The 18,929-nt window shown below is 43.0% G+C and overlaps 1 protein-coding gene across 1 annotated transcript; it reads right to left on the reverse strand.

The window, feature by feature from the left end:
* Positions 1–779: 779 nt before the first annotated feature.
* Positions 780–18,012, reverse strand: LOC135260768 (copine-3-like). The gene is made up of 16 exons (XM_064346297.1): positions 17,775–18,012; positions 16,281–16,440; positions 15,334–15,513; positions 14,566–14,640; positions 14,135–14,206; positions 13,279–13,359; positions 12,639–12,728; positions 11,727–11,825; positions 11,349–11,435; positions 10,022–10,081; positions 9,367–9,500; positions 8,563–8,617; positions 8,385–8,436; positions 7,486–7,619; positions 6,233–6,469; positions 780–5,926 (listed from the first exon to the last, which is right to left on the reverse strand). The coding sequence occupies exons 2-16, from the start codon at positions 16,410–16,412 to the stop codon at positions 5,789–5,791; spliced, it is 1,626 nt and encodes a 541-aa protein (XP_064202367.1). The 5' UTR covers positions 16,413–16,440; positions 17,775–18,012; the 3' UTR covers positions 780–5,788.
* Positions 18,013–18,929: the final 917 nt, after the last annotated feature.

Genomic DNA, 18,929 nt, shown 5'->3' on the forward strand with positions numbered 1-18,929 from the left:
TGATACTGAAAATAAAAGATAATAAAAATACAATGCCCCAGCACAGTGATGGGGACACTGTGTTGTAGGAGGTGTCTTCTTTTAGATGAGATACAGCAGCAGAAGACTGCCTCCTGTCACTCTCAGTCAAAATTGGCACCAGTGCTGAGCAACGTCATCGATGTCACTGATTTGAGATGCTAATGAAATTTATAACCATGGAGATAAGTGCCAGTTCCTTTCCTCCTCATTAAGCCGATGAGTACAATTAAGCATCAGGGATGTGCAGTCTTTATTTTAACCCTTGAAGGTGTAAGATCACAAGTATGGGATTAGAATGCTCTTAACTGAACAGTGTAATGCTGCTGTAACGATCAATATTGGTAACTGAAATCAATGTTCTAGTTCTAGAACACGGACTTAAAATTTAAAATAAATAAATAAAAAAACCTTCAATGAAACCTACTCTTCAAAGGATTAAATGAGACATCAAAGCAGTCCTACTGTTTCAGCCCCACCTCTCCTTTTTAATTCTTCATAATTCTCATTCTTTTAGGTTTGATAATTGATGCGGAGGTTTTGAATGACAACAATTCAAAAGCCGGGAATACATTTGATTTGTTGGAGGATTTAATTTTGTGCTAAAAATGAAAAGAGTTCTGTCTGCATTTAATGCTGGCACACAATTTAAGAAAACTTACCTTTCACTAATTCCTACTATAACTCTATAAATGTACGCAGTATACTATAAATGAGTATACTGCGTATGTGCTTGCATAATACAAATGAAGTCATACATGGCCCATCATACAATTTATTTTTCAGTTTTCAGTGTTTTAGCCATATCCTTTATAATACATTCTTAGTAAGTAAATGTTTAAAAAATATATATAGCAGACATTCAAGCCTATATGTGCAAAATATACAAAAAAAGAATAATAAAGCACACACTTTACTGAGTTTTCCTATTTGTTTATGAGAATCTGTAGCCATTGCATGCTATGCTTAATATGTGTAACATTACTGTATTACAGTGGCGGCAAACAATGTTGCATTTTTGAAATGTAACTTATTGAAATACAGCTTCTGTTTATGCAAATACATGCTTCTATACCGTTTCCTGTCCCATAGGTAATATCATGCGCACGTAACTGGGCCAAAACTTCACTCTGACATGGCAGCCAGAGGGTTCTAGATCAGTTTCCATCTGGAATCCATCTCTGGGGCAGGGTTTTTTTTTTTTTTTTTGTTCTGTGTGTGTCCTTATATATGTAATCTCTTTTATCTAAAAAAAAAACTCCAGTTCAGCCTCGACACTATCTTATCTCAGCCAAAAGCCCTTTTATAGAAAACACTCTGCAGAGAGGGGAGAGGGGTGGGGTGGGGATCGGGGGGTGGGGGTGTATTTGGGTAGATGGGGACTATGACTCCACCTGTGCCAGTCTCAGACATGAATCAAACTGATAAAGCCGCCTTGATAAGAGTTATCTCCCCAAGAAGCTAAGTAAAGCCACAAAACACAAATCTCTCTCTCTCTCTCTTTCTATTTCTCTCTGTCTCTCTCTCTCTCTCTCTCTACACTCAGAGGGTGGAGTAATCTCATTCCGACTTCCAAGTGCCACTCTAAAGATAGCGGTGGGACCTTTGTGAAATAATCGATTTTCATCTTCTTGCTTTAATTCTTAGAGCTGATAGCTTCCATTGCCTTTCTCTTCTGTCCCATCTTTTGCAAAATAATTACTTGTTTCTTTTTTTCAATTATTAAAGTGGCTTCTACGAGACTGAATAAACTAAACGTTCTCTACGTCGTCTAGACATAGACACTATCAGGAGGAGGAGGCTGGTAACATTTTTGCTCACAGTTAAACAAGGAACCCCAAGCTTTGTTCTGTTGTTTGTTCAGGCAATTGCTGCTTATAAAAGGGGGGGGGGCTGAGGCCTAGGCCTGATTACCACTGTGGAGAAGGACAGATAAAGGGTATCCCACTAGCCCACTGAGCAGCCCTAATCCAGCAGGGCTATAGCTGAACATGCAGTCCACAGCTCTACATTAGGAAAGTAATTCAGTTTCACAATACATACAGTAATACATGTAATACACGTGGCTATCTTGGAAATGACCAGCACTCTTTTATAAATAACATCAGGACAGAACGTGATTTTCTGTAAAGTAAAAAGAAAAAAAGAAAAACAGCCCTGCTAAATAAATAAAAGAATAAAATGACAACAATAATAAATAAAAAAATGTCTGCATTTTGAGAGTTGATCAGCTTTCAGTAAAAGGGCAATTTGAAGGGCAAAAAGTTCCCAAAAAGCTTTTATAAAATTCTTGAGAAAGTAATATTGATTTTTTTTTTTCTGTCGTGTGAAGGTATGTCAGGTTTTCAAAACATCTTTGTATTAGGGACCCGGCTTGTTTGTTTGAGACATACTTTCTCGCTGAACAGAGAGCGTCAAGCGATGGTCAGCCATTATAGCAATGTGAGTTCTGTCTTTCTCAGACACCTTTGACTAGCGGACAGCACACAAAACATTTTTTTTTTATGGCTGTTCCAAGTGGAAGACAATAAACCAAGGTGATCTCGGTGCTGAGACGTCGTTGATCCAAGGTTCAAGGACCAATCGGAATGAAACCAGACAGCGCTTTGTCCGCGAGACCCGCCAATGTTTCCACGTCTATCGTGCACTCCTCACCGATACAGTATATTCAATTAAATTCAGTTAAAATAACAACAAAAAAAATACTAACGGAGCCATTACAGTGAGCTCAGTCTCCCGCGCTTTCCCATGAAGCTCGTTTGCACAGACTATTTCTGCCCAGAAAGCTTAAACATTAATTGAAGGCTACAAATTGATGTGCACGTACACTGTAATTGTTCGTAATTGGCACTTAAACGGCTGCTAACAAACTTGCTCACGTCGCTTGCATCGTCCGGCTAATTACTCGAGGCACCGTGTCACTTGATTTAGATTATGCTCCACATGACCAGGATTCTGAATTTCCTCTTCTCCTGTTTTGTTGATGAATGTTTTGGCTGAACGGTGGACTGAAAGGTTTTCATTGTTATCTTTTTTTTTTCACTGTTAAAATAAACTACCGAAACAGTTTGTGAAACTGATTTTTTTCCCCTCGAGTTTTCTCTTTCAGTGCTGGTATGTCTGTTCTGCTGCAGGAATCTGACTACCTTTCCTTCTGGAATCGACGCAGATCACCTGTCTTTCATCCCCCCCCCCCCGATTAAGGACATATGGTTATGTTATGGGCCAAAATGGCTGCCGTGTAAATCCGAACAGATTGCAGCCAACATCCGTAGCACGGGTTATGTTTACACAGGGAGAGGAACCCATCTAGGAGCAAACACTTTTGTGTGACATGCTATGTCTGCAATAATGACATCAGGCTATCGCATATGGCATTTACACAGGAAATGCAGGCCAGGGCTCATGGACAGGCGAGTCTTATGGTCTTATCTCAGCAAGCGCGACCTTCTCAGAGCGCTGACTTCCACCGGAGCACCTGAACTGCCCGACTCATCGAGTTACTGCCTTTAATTGGACTAATGTAACTGCCGCTTCCCGTCTTTTATTGGTGCTCTGAAGAGCTCTGGGCAACCCGCGGGACCGAAGGGCCAATAACTGGATTTTGGTCAATCGAAATCGTTCTTCCTGCGAGCCGTGTGAGTCACCGCTCCTGTCTTATTGAGAAAGTGCCGTATACCACGCCGGGTTTAAAAATACACTGGGCTCAGGTGTAAAATATACCACTATTAAAACAGACCACCAAACAGAGGTACACTGTCTGCACAGGGAGTTTCCAAGCATCCCCGCCCCCCCATATCATAGTAAATAATAAAATAGCCTTTCTTGTTTATCCCAATGACTAGCGTTTCTGTCCTCCTGCTACCTTAGGCTTATTAATAATAATAATAATAATAATAATAATAATAATAATAATAATAATAATAATAATAATAATAATAATAATAATGTTTGCATCAAGACATTCAGAAAAAAAAAAAAACTTAAGAGTTCATTGAAACAGCAATACACTGCCCTCTTTTGGTCACAAATGGAAACACATCGCACCCCAATACAACCGGATGATAAACAAGACCAGGTCAAAACCTAGTATACGGCTGGACCTCTCTGGCCGACTCAGTCACTCAGTCATAGACATTCGCGTTTGTAGGGCTGGCCCCACTGTTGCGGGCCAGCCAAAAACATAATTAACAATGCAATTATTAAACCACATGGACGTGCCAAAGCCTTTAGGACATGGCAGTGCAGATCAATAGGAAAATAGGCTTTGTCGGAATCAGCGCCTTTCCATGCGATTGGAAAAATAGTGGCGGATATTTTTAGCATACTGCATCTCACGTACTAAACAGTGTGCTAACAGTAAATAGGACACAGTATGCTAGCACACAGTACAGAGGGCATAGTAGATAAGGCTCTGATTCTAACAAGAGGTGAAACATATGAAACTGTGGTAAGGTCATCCCATGCAACTTGCAACCCCACGTATGACATTGTGCTGATGTAATCCTATGCAACAAGTCTGTGAAACAAGTGTCTGTCCCTGTGTGCACATGTGCGTGCACGTTTGTGTGTGTGTGTAAGAGTTTGAAATGTGTTTGTAAAGTATGGGATGCCCTTCAGTGAAAGTCTCACAAACCTAGAAATGAAGATATCAAGCCCAAAGTAAATCCATAAATCGTACGCATTTGTGCACAATAATGGGGTTTTTTCTTTTGTGATTAATTCACGAGAATCACGCCATTAACAAGACCTTTTAAATTCTCTTCACCTCCAGCTGAGCGGGGTCTATATTCAAACCAATTAGGACTGTGAGTCATAGGTCAGCGCCCACCGCAGTATCTAGCTTATTACAGTGTGGCTATTTCCGCACACAAAATCTTCACTCTGCACAAAGGCCCGCGTTGAATGGAACAGTCATTCTGCCTTCTCTATCGACTCTCAAAGTTGCGTGCGTCACTTCATAATGGAGGAGGCACCCGGCCCGCCCACGCGAGTGTATTCTTTTAAATCAGCATTGTAAATTCCTCCAGTGCGCCCATCAAAACGCAGTCTAGAATGGCATCTGTCCTTTGAGCGACTCCCACAGGTCGCGTGGGAGAGGTCATTAGTCTTAGTCACGCAAAATGAAATTGCCGTTTCGAGAAGCCATGTGTTCCCACTGGTTAAAACTTACTTGCATGTACGTATCTTACTTCTATTTCAGTTTGAAATGGAAGAAAACTAGCATAAAACATGACCAACTTTGTCTTTCTTTAAAAGGGTAAAATATGAAATTCTACCTTGCAGTGTGTGTGTGTGTGTACGCCTGAGGCTAAAATGCATGATCATGACAAAAGCTGAAAATGCAAAGGAATGTTTTTCTTTGGACTGCCATTTGCTTTGTGCTCATTGCTGCCACCTGCTGGTAAACTGCAAAGATAAAGGTGTGAGGAATTTCAGAGGACGTCTGTGATGAGGGTAGGTATGGAGTTAGGAGTGTAGGGGCGGGTCAGTAGTGAGGGTGGAGGCGGGGTTAGGGGTGTAGGGGCAGGTCAGTAGTGAGGGTGGAGGCAGAGTTAGGGGTGTAGGGTCACGTCAGTACTGAGGGTGGAGGCGGAGTTAGGGGTGTAGGGGCGGGTCAGTAGTGAGGGTGGAGGCGGAGTTAGGGGTGTAGGGGCGGGTCAGTAGTGAGGGTGGAGGCGGGGTTAGGGGTGCAGGGGCAGGTCAGTAGTGAGGGTGGAGGTGGAGTTAGGGGTGTCGGGGCGGGCCAGTACTGAGGTTGGAGGTGGGGCTAGGGGTGCAGGGGCAGGTCAGTAGTGAGGGCGGGGGTGGGGTCATTAGGTGGGCTCAGTCCCAGCATGTGGAAGTAGGACACCAGTTGGGCCGGGATCTCAGCCAGCACACACTGAGCCAGCGCTTCCATGGGGGCCTGTGGAGACAGGGAGGCCCAAAAAGCAAGAGTTACCCCCAAAAATATCCCCCCCAAATTTGACATCTTATTCAGAAACACTGCCGGGGAAAATGTGTGCCCGATGTGCAACCTCACAAAAATGCAGCATGTACTTTATATTAAATGTAAGGCGTGACACTCATTCATGAAGAAAATGTACGTTCACCATATAATAAAAAACATAACTTAATTAGAAGACATTTTCATATGAGCAAGTGCTGCACATAATGCATGAAGCCCCAGGAAGTGATTCCGATACCGCCGATGAGTAAAAGTAGGACTCACGCCCAGGAAGTGGCGGAAAGGCACGAACTGCACGATGTCGCGGGACGCCGCCTCTCCCGTGGGCGCCCGCAGGGGGCCGTCGTCCCCGTCCAGAAACTCCATGCCGCCGAAGTCGGCCCCGCCCACCCCCACGATGACGACGGACATGGGCAGCCGGGAGGCGTTCACGATGGCCGCGCGGGTCTCCTCCAGGTCGGTGATCACGCCGTCGGTGATGATGAGGAGGACGAAGTACTGCTGTAACGGGAGGAAGGGTACGGTGTGTGCGCTCTGAATCATCCCACTGTTGAATGTGCAGTATAACCACCGCAGTACGCGCAAATTAACTAATGATCAAATTTCTGAGAAATTTGGGGTGTGAAGGTCATGATATGACGGTGGGTAGTTTCCCCTTGTGTATTTCTAGAAACTTCTGCACGCTCCGGGGTCACATTTGCGATCAGGTATTTCCAGATTCGGATATTTCCGATTAACTCGTGGACTCTGCCCACACTGAAATTTCATGGCATGTCCTGAGACGTGGACGGCCATGTCTAGTAATCTATGCCGAGTGTCTTGACAAGAACACCTCCGCGCACAAAATTATGTCCGTGTCTGACGCAGACACTGTGGTTTCCGACATTGGCGCCCGCCACACGCGGCAGGAAACTCATCCGTTTTCGGATTTATGTCCTCCCTTAAATACACGTTTTCATGTAGTTCTCGTTCCAGCAGGTGAGCCCTGTGGCACAATCCACAGGATGGTCAGCTCCCAACCCATACAGTACACACGTCCCCTCACAGGGTCAGGGGTTCGATTCCCCGCAAAGGCACTTCCTGTACCGTGATCTCTTCTAACACTCTCTGCTTTCCCCCACGTCTGAATAAAGTATCAAAAATACACAAGGACCATCTGCTATAAGTTAGTTTCAGCATACTTAGGAGTTGGACTGCTGCTTTTTGTCACAGAATAAATAACCAGACATTTCTAGGTGGTAATGCTCAGCGTGTACCAGCCACCATTGTGAGGGCCTGGTGCAGGTGCAAAAGGTCCCTGTCCTCAGGTGAATTCGGGTGAAAAAGGCACCAGAAGGCACGCATTAATTTCCCTGCTCCAGTTACCCATAAAAGGAAACAGCAAGGTAATTCATAACTTTTTTTTTTTTTTTTTTTCATAAATCACTTCAAAGGAAACTGATCATTATGTCCCTTCCTGCCGGAGCGACTGAACTGAGCGCGTGCGGTTTCAGGCTCAGTGTGAGGGCTCGACTCACCGAGGCTGTTTCCTGCTGGGCCGCCCGGACCGCGAAACGGGCCACGTGGTTTATGATGGGGGAGAAGTTTGTGGGCCCGTACAGCTGGATGTGCGGCAGACAGCTTCTGTAGGCTTCCAGCACCCCTTCGATTCCTGGGATGGGGGGGGGGGGAGGTGTTTGAGGGGAAATTACCAATCAACCCATCTACCTGTACCAAAATTAAATATGCTACGAATTATATTTTAAATATATTATCAACATATTGCAATATTGCACAATATATGGGCAAATAAATGCTGACTGCTGGCTAGACCAGTGCCATTCACTCTTTTGATTTTAGCTTGAAATCAGAAACCTGGTTCAGGCCCAGAGAAACAAGTAAGGCACATCGACTGAGCAACCCAGGGTTTTTAATTGACCCCATAAGTGCAGTGTAACACCAATAACTATTAAACCCTGTTGCTGTTCAAGGCAAAGATTGAAGAGCAAAGATAGAGTGCACCCAGCTATGCTTCCTGCTCGGTTTAGAACACCACAAGGGTCTCTGGCTCTATTATACACCCTGGTTTGCCATTCCATAGCAAGCCATCGACAATTCTCTGCAGAAAAATGATAAGAATTTTTCTTCATACTTCTGTGGAATTTGCTTTTAGCTTATTCCCACATACAACGCCATGTTGTCCTGAAAGAACTCGAGCTGAAATGCCCTTTGCAGTTCTCATTATTAATCCCTTTGATGAATTTAAAAACCTCCCCTGAGAATTCATTATACTGAGCAATTCCATCCCTTCAAAAAAAAAAACTGTCCTCCGTCCTCGTCTGACCCAAACAGTGCTGAGATATACGTGGGACTTCATACAGGAAAGAGGTCCGTTAAATAAAAATGTGTAAAGCTGACGGTGATGATGAAAGCATGCCTGCGCAGAACGGAGAGGCGGGATTGAAGTTGAGGGGGAACTCATGAGAGACCTGCAAAAAGGAAGGGAACGCAGTTGAAAGAGACACAGTGGAAGCGCATCTACGTTATACACATTCTTTAATGAACTCTATGGTGGAAATGCCTTAATGCATTCGGGCTGCTGGCTCGCGGCTCACCTCCCACGTTGGGGGAACCTGGGCTCCGAATCCAAACGCCGGGAACATCTTGTCACTGGGGCGAAGAGAAAAAGAGTGACTCAGATAGCAGCTTCGAAATGTAATTATCGGGATCACATGACTCGCGCAATACATAATGTAGATAACACGCATTATAGCATTAGCATTCCTGTTACGTGATCGTGATTCCATTGTGCCTTAAAAGGCCTTTGTAATGATTTACATAACTCAAGAGATTATTTTTTTTTAATTCAGTCATTGCATCAAAAAACATTAAAATTGCATGTGAGCAGCTAGCCTGTCTGCCACTTCGGAAGTGCAATGGATAATAGCGGATTAACACGGTGAAATAAAATGATACGGGCTAACAGAGTAGTCATGCTAAGGCAGGTGTGTCAAACGCCAGTCCTGGACGGGCTGCAGTGTCTGTTGGTGCTTTGCCAATTTAGGCCTTCGATAGTATGTAGTATTTAGCCAATCCCTAGCTGAAATGAATCACTCAAATCACACAAAAACGGATGTTTATAATTGTTCTACCTGAATTGTATACCAGTATGTGTACCAGTATAATTTGTTTTATTGGTGTTCCTTTGCGTGGGGTGTTTTATGTGTAAACTGACTGCTTGTTGCTTCTCTTGGCTGGAGCTCCCTTGAAAAGGAGGTGGGAATCTCAATGGGACTCAACGGGTAGAATAAAGTAAAATAAATAAATATTACAGACACTGTAGGCCTCCAGAACCAAAGCTGCTATGACACCCCTGTGCTGTGGCACTGGTAAATGCACCTGGTAAAGGCTAAGCACACCTGTCATAGTCCTGAATGACCGTCCCCACTGACCAGATGGCTGCCAGGTACTCGTTGAAGCCATCGGGGCTGATGTAATGCAGGGAGTCTGGGCAGCGTGGATCACCATTGGAGCCCGTGAAGTCCACGCCCACCTAGATGACCCCCCCGCCCCATCCCCCAAGACAAGATGCTTCAAAAGTAACAAACCTCAGTGGACATATGTTAATGTATGGTTATGTATTATGGGATTTGCATATTATACACAATATGTAGGCAGTGTTTCAAACACATGTATTTCAAATAGGTATGTGTAATGAAGATTGTTTGACTCTTTTTGTTTGGTGTGGTTTTTTCCTCTCTGACACCTACAAAGCAAGACCCATCTCCACCATTTTGAATATAGCATATAGCTACATCAATTTGTGAGATATTTTCTATTTTTGAAACTGGCAGTAGGCAGAATTCCCCCCTAACTTTCCACCCCCCCAGGATGGCTACAGCCAATCAAACGTAAAACTTAACTGTAAAGTAGAATCCAAGACTAGAATCTAGAACACTTAAGGCAAAGGGAAATTAAGGTAAAAAGACACGAAACACAAAGTGCTGCTCAGCACTGTTCACTTGATGTGACAAGCAGAAAGCATGGCACCGAAGTGCAAGGATTGAAACTCACAGTGAAGTTGATTTGACATCCGCCCATGATATAGTCCAGGAAGCTGTAATCCTTCACAACCTGCATAATTAAAAAAGTAGCATATTATACTTGATATCGCACTATATTAACTGCATTTTCATAGTACACAAAGTATAGGATGGAGTGTGGCATAGTGGGTAAGGAACTGCGCTTGTAACCGAAAGGTCGCAGGTTTGATTCCTGGGTAGGACACTGCCGTTGTACCCTTGAGCAAGGTACTTAACCTACATTGCTTCAGTATATATCCTGCTGTATAAATGGATACAATGTAAAGTGCTATGTAAAAAGTTGTGTAAGTCGCTCTGGATTAGAGCGTCTGCTAAATGCCTGTAATGTAATGTAATGTAACAAAGTATCATATTACAATGACATACCAGCCCACACAAAGTATACACTGTGTGCTTGGTAGCCACATGAATGCACATACCATGCTGTGGATAGGTTGCAGCATTCTGATCCTTATTTGCAATATGCTCTGGGCCGCAGTACACACAGTGAATACTAAATGTGGTATTTATGTCACTCTTCTGTAGCGTTTATGATAATGTTGAGAATGCATTATAAAGATTCAGTTCAGGTCAAAACATTCCTTAAAGACATGCCATAAAAAATATGATACACAATTTCCGTTATTGTGAAGCCTTACTGCGTGCTGCTGCATAGTGTGTACGGTAGCTATTTAAACGCTGATGAAGCTCAGCTTGTAAACAAACCTAAGGCTACTTTAAGTCTTTATTTGGCCTTCAAGAGCATCTCAGGGCATTCTCTGGAAAGAAAATAATGAAAGTCTCAGAAAAAAAAGCCTTTATGCTTCTTTAAGCCAGACTCAGGGTCGAGTAACTGGAGGACAACCTCCAGTACACAAAGCATTTGCGATCAACAATGCATGTTCATCGAGCGTCCTAGATCGCACTTTGCTCGATCAGTTTCGGATCTTCATACAAACATTGTTTGGGGTTGCGATTAGGACAGGGTTAGCTGGGCCATTCCAGTGCGGCTTGGACATCAACAGCCAAACTGGGAATGTTGAGTCTTTATTTTTCTGTTTGTACAGTACGTGGTACAGCACAATGGGATTATTAATAATAATATACTAGCAATTCCATAACGCGGGAATCTCCAATCTCACTTAAGGTCGACCGGCACACGTGCAGGATTTTGTTCCACCGGACGCTACGTTCCCTGTGTTTGAGACCCAAGGCCAGGTGTCTCAGAGCTGGATAAGAGCATGAGCCTGAGCAGGGCCTAAGCCCAGCGTTTTACTGGCGCACAGGTGACGGCACGGAGACCGGAGGACTCGACGCACCTGACACAGTCTGACGCTCACTATGCCCGAGTTGGTGTAGCTCTTCTTCTTCTCTTTCTTTGCGCTGTTCACACATTCAAACTCTGCCTAGATAGACAGAGAGGTGGTGGGGGGGGGGGGGGGGGGAGAAAGAGAGAGAGAGGGAGAGACCGAGAGAGAGACAGAGAGAGATAAAGATAGAGAGAGCTTACCAACCTGTAACACGTACCTACAGTGACATACAAGCACGCACACACACACTCACACACACTCACACACTCACTCATGAACAATGGAGCCTTTTTTAAACACCTATGATTTCCCACCTCAAAATCTAAAGAAATGATAAAGAATACAATTTGGGAGTGAAGCACAGAATGATTTTCAAAGTGAACTCACAGGTGAAGCCCATGAAGCTTGCTGAAGCTGAATAAGGTCAGTCTCAAATGAGCCAATCAGCTCATGAGAACCATCAGCATCAAAGTCATAGCATTCCACCTGAAATACAGAGACAGAGACACAGTGCCGCTCGGTCCAAAGTACTGGCACACCTAGCAGTACGTACTCCCATCCAGTGGTTGCACAGTGAAAAGTATTTGAATACTAATAAAAAAAAATATTTGCATGTTTTTGTAAAACAAAGTTAGCTACAAATGTTGACACACTACACCCCTTTGGAAAACCGGTCAAAAACACTACTTTGGTAAATCAAAAGGGAAATTTTTACCAGTCAGAAATTCAATTTGAACTTCATCACACAGTATGAACAGACTGTACTTGGCACATATAACTGTAAAGCAAGAAGGGGAACGATGTTCCCTTTCGTTTCTGTTGCTAAATATTCAATAATGACTCACACAAAAATAAATATATAAATAAATAGCACAGATCTGTGAATATACTTATTATTTTGTGATATGATGGTATCTGTGGGTGACAAAATGCATTCAATCAGATATGGTAAATTTATAAAGTTTATATACAACATTTTACTGTAAGTGGAACAAGCTAGACTCCTTTCAAGAAATATTTCTGAATACATTTTAAATACAAAAACTAGAAATGGTTTGCATTTGAAGACAGCATAAAACAACACTTAAAAGCTTATGGTTCCAGGTGGTTAATTCCCACAAAAATAAAACCTTAATCCAAAATGTCTAAATATATCAAAATGTATTTCAATATTGCCTGCAAGGCCGAAAACATCATAATACAACATTTGACTGATATCAACCACCCAAGTGGCTCCACCCCTAAACCATGGGGATGGGTGTGGCCTGGTTTTAGCCACACCCAGTCAGTGAAGATCACCTTCACGGGTTGCTCCACGTTACACCCACACAAGCTTTGCAGGGGAATTCGAAAGGGCCTCCACACAGGATCCAGGGAGTTTTGAACAACCTGCATAGAGAAGAAACATTCACACCCTGCGCGCGTGTAATTTGATAAAAGTTCAATTTGATTTTGGCTTTATAAAACCAGCTTTGCAAACGTTAGGCTAGTATTCTATCTGATTATGTACTTCTCTGTCATACTGCCTCGATTTTATTATTTTTCATCTGAAAAGGCCTCGTGATAAGTTATATATAAATAAAGATTATGATTGTCATTTTTATTAAAATGATTATTATTAGATCAGGACTCATCATTTGTCTGCTATGTTCACTATGGCACAGTAAAATGTCCAGTGTTAATTCAGCTCTAACAGCAGCGACCATATGTACTCTATAAGAGCTAAATGGACTGCATTTATCCAAAGCGCTGCCTCTCATTCACCAGAGCAATTAGGGGTTAGGTGTCTTGCTCAGGGACACTTCGACATGCCCAGGGCAGGGATCGAACCGGCAACCCTCCGACTGCCAGACAACCGCTCTTACCTCCTGAGCTATGTCGCCCCGAGCTGATTTAACTGAACGTTTTACAGTGCGGCAGCGATGCTTGGGGAACTAACCTCTGTCCTGTGGGCCAGCTGCCAGCCAGACTCTGTCTGTCTGTAGATCTCCAGAAATGGGTCCGATTTCCCAAAGAAATCCTGAAACAATTCAGATTCAAAATGCAGGCATTTAGCAGACACTCCTATTCCGGTTAAGTACAATGCACCAAGAGACAAATGTCTGTGCACCTCCTGGGAAAAGAACTTACAACCTCTCAGTTATAAACCCAGGTTCCTAACAATTAAATAACACTACTGGCAAGCATACTGTACTACTACAGTGTATGTATCAAAGCATTTACCTATTTTTCTCCATACTTTAACAGCCACTCCAGGCACTACATAAAATTAATTTAACACTGTTTTCAAATTACTCCATGAAAATGAATTAATTGATCATTAATGAATTAACTTCAGATATTAGTATTGATTGAGCAGCAGTGGAGCATAAGCAGCACAACAAAAGTTTAAATTGTCACAATTAAATGTTACACTGCTGTTATCAATAGCAGCATTAGCACCTTAGCAGCATCTGCAGCTCCTGTTTTCAGCTGCAGTACTGAGTGACGTGTGTATTGGGAATCATGCAAGTAACCACAGCTGAAGCTGCTAAAACTCCACCTTGATGGAGATTCATGCAGACGTGTGTAAAGGACCTTTTGGCCAGAGCGGGGGGCGTGAAAACCCTGCCTACCGCGACCCAGCAGGCAGACTCGTGCAGGCGGGTTTTCGGGGTCCTGGTAATGCCGGGACAGTTGCGTGAATAAAGACTCTGAACCTGTTCTGGCCTTGAGTTTTACACCCGTCCTTCAGTCTGGATTCCCGGGGCAGTTCCACGGAGCCACATGCGAAACGGGGTTTGTGTTCGACTCACTTTGTTGTCCAGGTTACTCGCCTCCACCTCGAAGCACACCACCCGGTTATCTTTGACTTCCTCTGCACTGATCTGCAAGAGGAAAGCAATTCAACGCCAGTGTACCGATCTCACTTTAAACATGTGCATACATTTTTGGGAAGAAGTTACAACTATTTTAATAGATTTAAATGTTCATGTACTAATCGTTCACTTATTAAACAGAATTGAATTCCATTAGTTTAAGCAGTCATCAAATATATTATTATTTTACTTTTTGATTCATTGCATTTTAATTATAAAGGGCTGAGAATTGCTCTGCTGTCGGGTTGCATGTGGAACATTAATGCCAAACATGATTTAGTTGTTTTGTTCAGTTTAAAGATTGAACTACACGTGTAGATACGTTTAAAAGCGTCGCGTTTCCACGGAAACCCCTTTTTAAAACTCACAGTGATTGTAGCCTCTCCCGCAGGTCTCTTGTGCTTCAGAAAAAGGGGGCGTGTCTGCCTCCTGCTGGACACGATCTGAAATGCAGCGAGGAAACCAATCTATTATTGTAATGGTGAATGAACACATAAATGCAGCGGAAGCACTGCTCCCTAAAACGAATCTCTGCGCTGAGTCAAGCTCTGCCTCCCTCTGTTGGTTGTCTTCACTTTGCTCTGTGTTCGCAGCACCCATTACATGCTTGAATAGGCTGCATTTCCACAGTTTCTGTAAGCATTATTAGAAACAAAACATGAAGCTGCCTACCATTATATTTAGCTGTACTTGTCTTTTATTTTATTTAACTATTTTGTTCTGGGATTTTGTTTTGCCATTATTTTCTTGCCATTTTGCAGGAGTTGAGATTGATTGCCTTTAAAGGGGTTTGGGGAATCATTTTTCAGTTTTTCTCAAAATTGGCTCAGGTTCAGTTCTCTTTATCTTTTGGTGCCTCTGGAAAATGTCCACTGTGGAGTGCTGTATGACAACTTGCCTGTAAGCAGTTCTACACAAAATAATCTGTTTGATCAATGGATTTTACAAGCAGTTGGACTCCTCTGTAGTCCTTGCTGTAAAGTCTCATTTTCAGTACTCAAATAGGCTCCAATTACTACAACATCATATTTAAATGTTGGCATTAAATATAAACAATAAACGTGAGCATATTATATTAATTGAGAGGTCGAAACAGGATGGCCTTCCTCCAGCCCTCGAACAGGAAGTGACCTCACCTGACCCAAGGTGCATTCCAGTTCGCCCAGGAAGTCGTCGTCGCTGAGGTCTGTGGTTTCGTTGTCGATGTCGTAGATCGCGAGTTTCAGCTTCTGCACAATCTCAAAGTAGTAGTGCACCGTGAGCCTCTTGGCAAACTGAGGGCTGAGGCAGTTCTGGACCCTCTCTGTGCGATCCACCTGAGATTTAAGGGTCATCCTTTAATCTTCCCAGTGCAGAGCGACCACTGACCTCAAACCCAACTTCACTGATCGCCAGGTACCCGTGACCCAGACCTGCCCTCATTCAACATTATGCTGTGGCACAGACGCCACATGTAGAGACGGTACAGTGGTATCCCAGATTTTATATTGCCATACCAGTCCAGAGGTGAGCTATATTACATATTATAAGCCTGTTATTCACCAGCAAAGAAGGGCTCAGATGTAGCTGTTCATGTTATATACCACAAGTGGCCTGCAGCTGAACCAAACAGAGCTGTCATATAACTGAATTGATAACCGAAACCAACATTGGGCCAGAACAGCCCATGTGCAACAAGCCTTTGTAACAGCTGACTGCGTTGGGACTTTGCCAGAACAGGCTCGGATGATTTATGGGATATCTGGGTGATTTTTTTTTTTCTTTTTTTGTTTTTTTTCTCCTCTGGAATAAGCATAATGCCACAAAAGCAAATAGCAACCAGCCATGTTAGATGACACTGGCCTCCTGTCAGTTTCAGAGCAGAGGGTGTCTAATATTTCCTGATGAGACACAGTACATACTGTGTAAAAATACATTAGCAGCATGCAGTACATACTTGGATATCATTACTACTGTCACAAAAATAAATTCATCCATTCAAAGCCAAAACAACCAATCAGAAGTCTGGTGTAGGTCTAATGGGTATATACTCCTGACGAGGCTAAAAGGAGTTCACCGGTGAAAGATAGAGAAAGAAGCTGACCTCAAGCCACTGGTCCCCACAAGTGCTCTCGAAAAGGACACACAGGGGGTCAGATTTGGAGCCCAGGTCTCTGTTACGCAGGTCCTCACAAGACACTGTCAGCTCCACTGTGGTCACACACCGTGACGCCATCGGGGCTTCCCTAAAGGCAAGACTATAACTACAAACACACACACACACACGTATACACAAACATGTTCACACATGCACAAACACACACACACACACACACACACACACACACACACACGTATACACAAACATGTTCACACATGCACAAACACACATATGTGTGTTCACACAAGCACACACGCATGTGTGCACGTGCGCATGCAATAGAATGGATGAGCACATACATGCACGAACACACAAACACACATGCATTTGCACATGTAAGAACATGCAGATTAATAATATACCATGCCTTAAAAAAACTTTTACATACAAGTTTTCATTTCATTTATAATTTTAAGCACTGCTGGCCAAGCGCACTGTCGATAGTGTACCTGTAGTACTGGTCTGGAACCAAAATGCTTTAACATCAATTTGGCTAATACATTTCAAACAGTATTCACCTTGTTCTGTGGCAGCATTGTGTTTTCCATAGAAAATTAAAACCACCAGAAGGGCTCTACTCTTTAGCTATCTGCTGGGAGCAGAAATGTACTAAAACATGAAAGACTGATTTCCTTCCAAACCCCTTCCAGTCCACTGCAGTCAATCAAAACTGAAGATAATCTGCTGAGACAATTAGCTAATGGACTTATGGGCCCTGTTTAGCGAAATGGAGGGCAATGGTGGTCGTTGAAAGTACCTGTAATGTCATTGGCACTGTATGACTGACAGGTATAAATACAGTAGCTAAAACAACACACAAGGGAAAAGGGGTATTGGTCAGTAAAACACAATAGAGGACGTGCGCATGTATGCATGTCAGACAATAGTCAATTCCTTTGAATGTCACAGAGCGGAAGAGGATATTTCTAACAAAATATCTGCTCTGGTAGGCAAGCTTTATATACAGTGCAGTCTCTAAGTATTTAGACAGTGACACACTTTTATTGCTTTGGCTCTGTACTCCAGCACATTGGATTTGAAATGAAACAATGAATATGTTTAAGTGCAGACTGTCAGCATTAGTTTGTGGATATTTACGGTCATATTGCATGACCCCTGTTGGAATTACAGCCCTTTGTATAGAGTTCCCCCATTTTAGAGGACTAAAAGTAAATAGACTTTTAGATAGATTGGCTGCTCTGCTTTTTCTTGATAAGCTGTGTGTCCTTGCATCACTAGTTAATGCACAAGAAAGCTAAGAAAAGGTCTACAGATTGTAGGTGCGGCATTTGCATTTCGAGTCTTGCCGTTGTCTCTCAACACAAGGACCAAATACTTTCTCAACATATACAAACTGCGCTGTAGTCGCCAGAAATAACATTTTTCAAACCCACAAAATAGAATAAATAAAAAATTTAAAGGCAAGTGCCCGCTTACCAATTTTTATTTTTTATTTTTTTAAAGGCAAATCTGAATGTAAATAAAAGATCAGTGTTGCTAAGGAATCACGTCCATCGAGTCACTTCCTGTTAGTCAGTATCTTGCGTAGGGTAGCGTGTCTGTTGCTTTGTCCTTGGAATACAGCTAATCTCAGCCTCAGTGTTCCTTCTCACTTACTGCCACATCCTCAGCCACGATTGGCCCATCTTAATTAATCCACGCTGATCTGGACGCTTGCTTAGCCAATGACCACTTGGGGAACCCGGTATGAAGGTCACGTCTGTTGCAAACTGGCCACCAGGTCAAGGCAGAAGAAAGTAAGTTAATTTCAGCTTGAACTTACAGAAAAAATGTTTCAGTTTTAAGCATACAGAGGGGAACTGGGGGGTGTTTTTTTGTTTTTAGTGGTTCAGCCCTTTCGTAAATTACTCATTTTTCCTGTAAAGCGACCTTGCGACAGTGTCTCTGTTGAAACCTCTTCGCAAATTAATTTAAATTGAAATAATTGACATGACCTTTCTTTTTCTCAAATTGAGTTTGTGCCATACACTCAAGCTGCAATTCACACAACTCCCAGTTCCTGAGGGATAACCTCCTTCTCCATACAGTGACTGTCATGTGCCTAAGAAGTGACACAGGGGGTATGAGTGCCGTTTTACTCTGCGAACACTGAAAATGGAGCTGCTTACCCAGGAGAACTGCATCCAAAGGTTTCCTAATGCACACACACACACACACAAGCGGCTCTGTATGTATGGAGTATGGTCATATCATGACCAATGAAAGGCAAAACTGACTGACTGGCAAGAAAGATAAAGCTAGGGGGGTGAATAGTTTATAAACTCTGGGAAGGTGTTGTGAGGTTTTCAGAACTGCTGCCATTATCAAGAGGGAAAAATATTTAGTCACACTTCAGCAGGATGTGACCCAGACACAGTTTAATATCGGGAAAGCACCGCTGTGAGACTGCTCCACAGAGAAACCAAAGACAAACAGGTACGCACACACGTAATGGTAGTCATCTCCGCTAATTAAATGATTCAAAGGAAGCGGGTGTCAGAACACAAACGCGAGCGAAGATCTGCGAAAGATCAGTACGCATCATCGTTTAAAAAGTGATCTCAAGTGTGACGCACCGCTGCTAATTGCTTA

The sequence above is a fragment of the Anguilla rostrata genome, chromosome 8 (assembly GCF_018555375.3).
Source record: "Anguilla rostrata isolate EN2019 chromosome 8, ASM1855537v3, whole genome shotgun sequence".
Lineage (NCBI taxonomy): Eukaryota > Metazoa > Chordata > Actinopteri > Anguilliformes > Anguillidae > Anguilla > Anguilla rostrata.

What these genes read in the sequence shown, in the direction of transcription:
- LOC135260768 (XM_064346297.1), bottom strand. Translation starts at nt 16,412, where the DNA reads ATGGCGTCACGGTGTGTGACCACAGTGGAGCTGACAGTGTCTTGTGAG. An exon ending in ACGTGGAGCAACCCGTGAAG is followed by an intron (nt 11,826 to 12,638) that starts GTGATCTTCACT and finishes TCTGTATTTCAG; the next exon opens with GTGGAATGCTATGACTTTGA. An exon ending in AAGCTTCATGGGCTTCACCT is followed by an intron (nt 11,436 to 11,726) that starts GTGAGTTCACTT and finishes CTGTCTATCTAG; the next exon opens with GCAGAGTTTGAATGTGTGAA.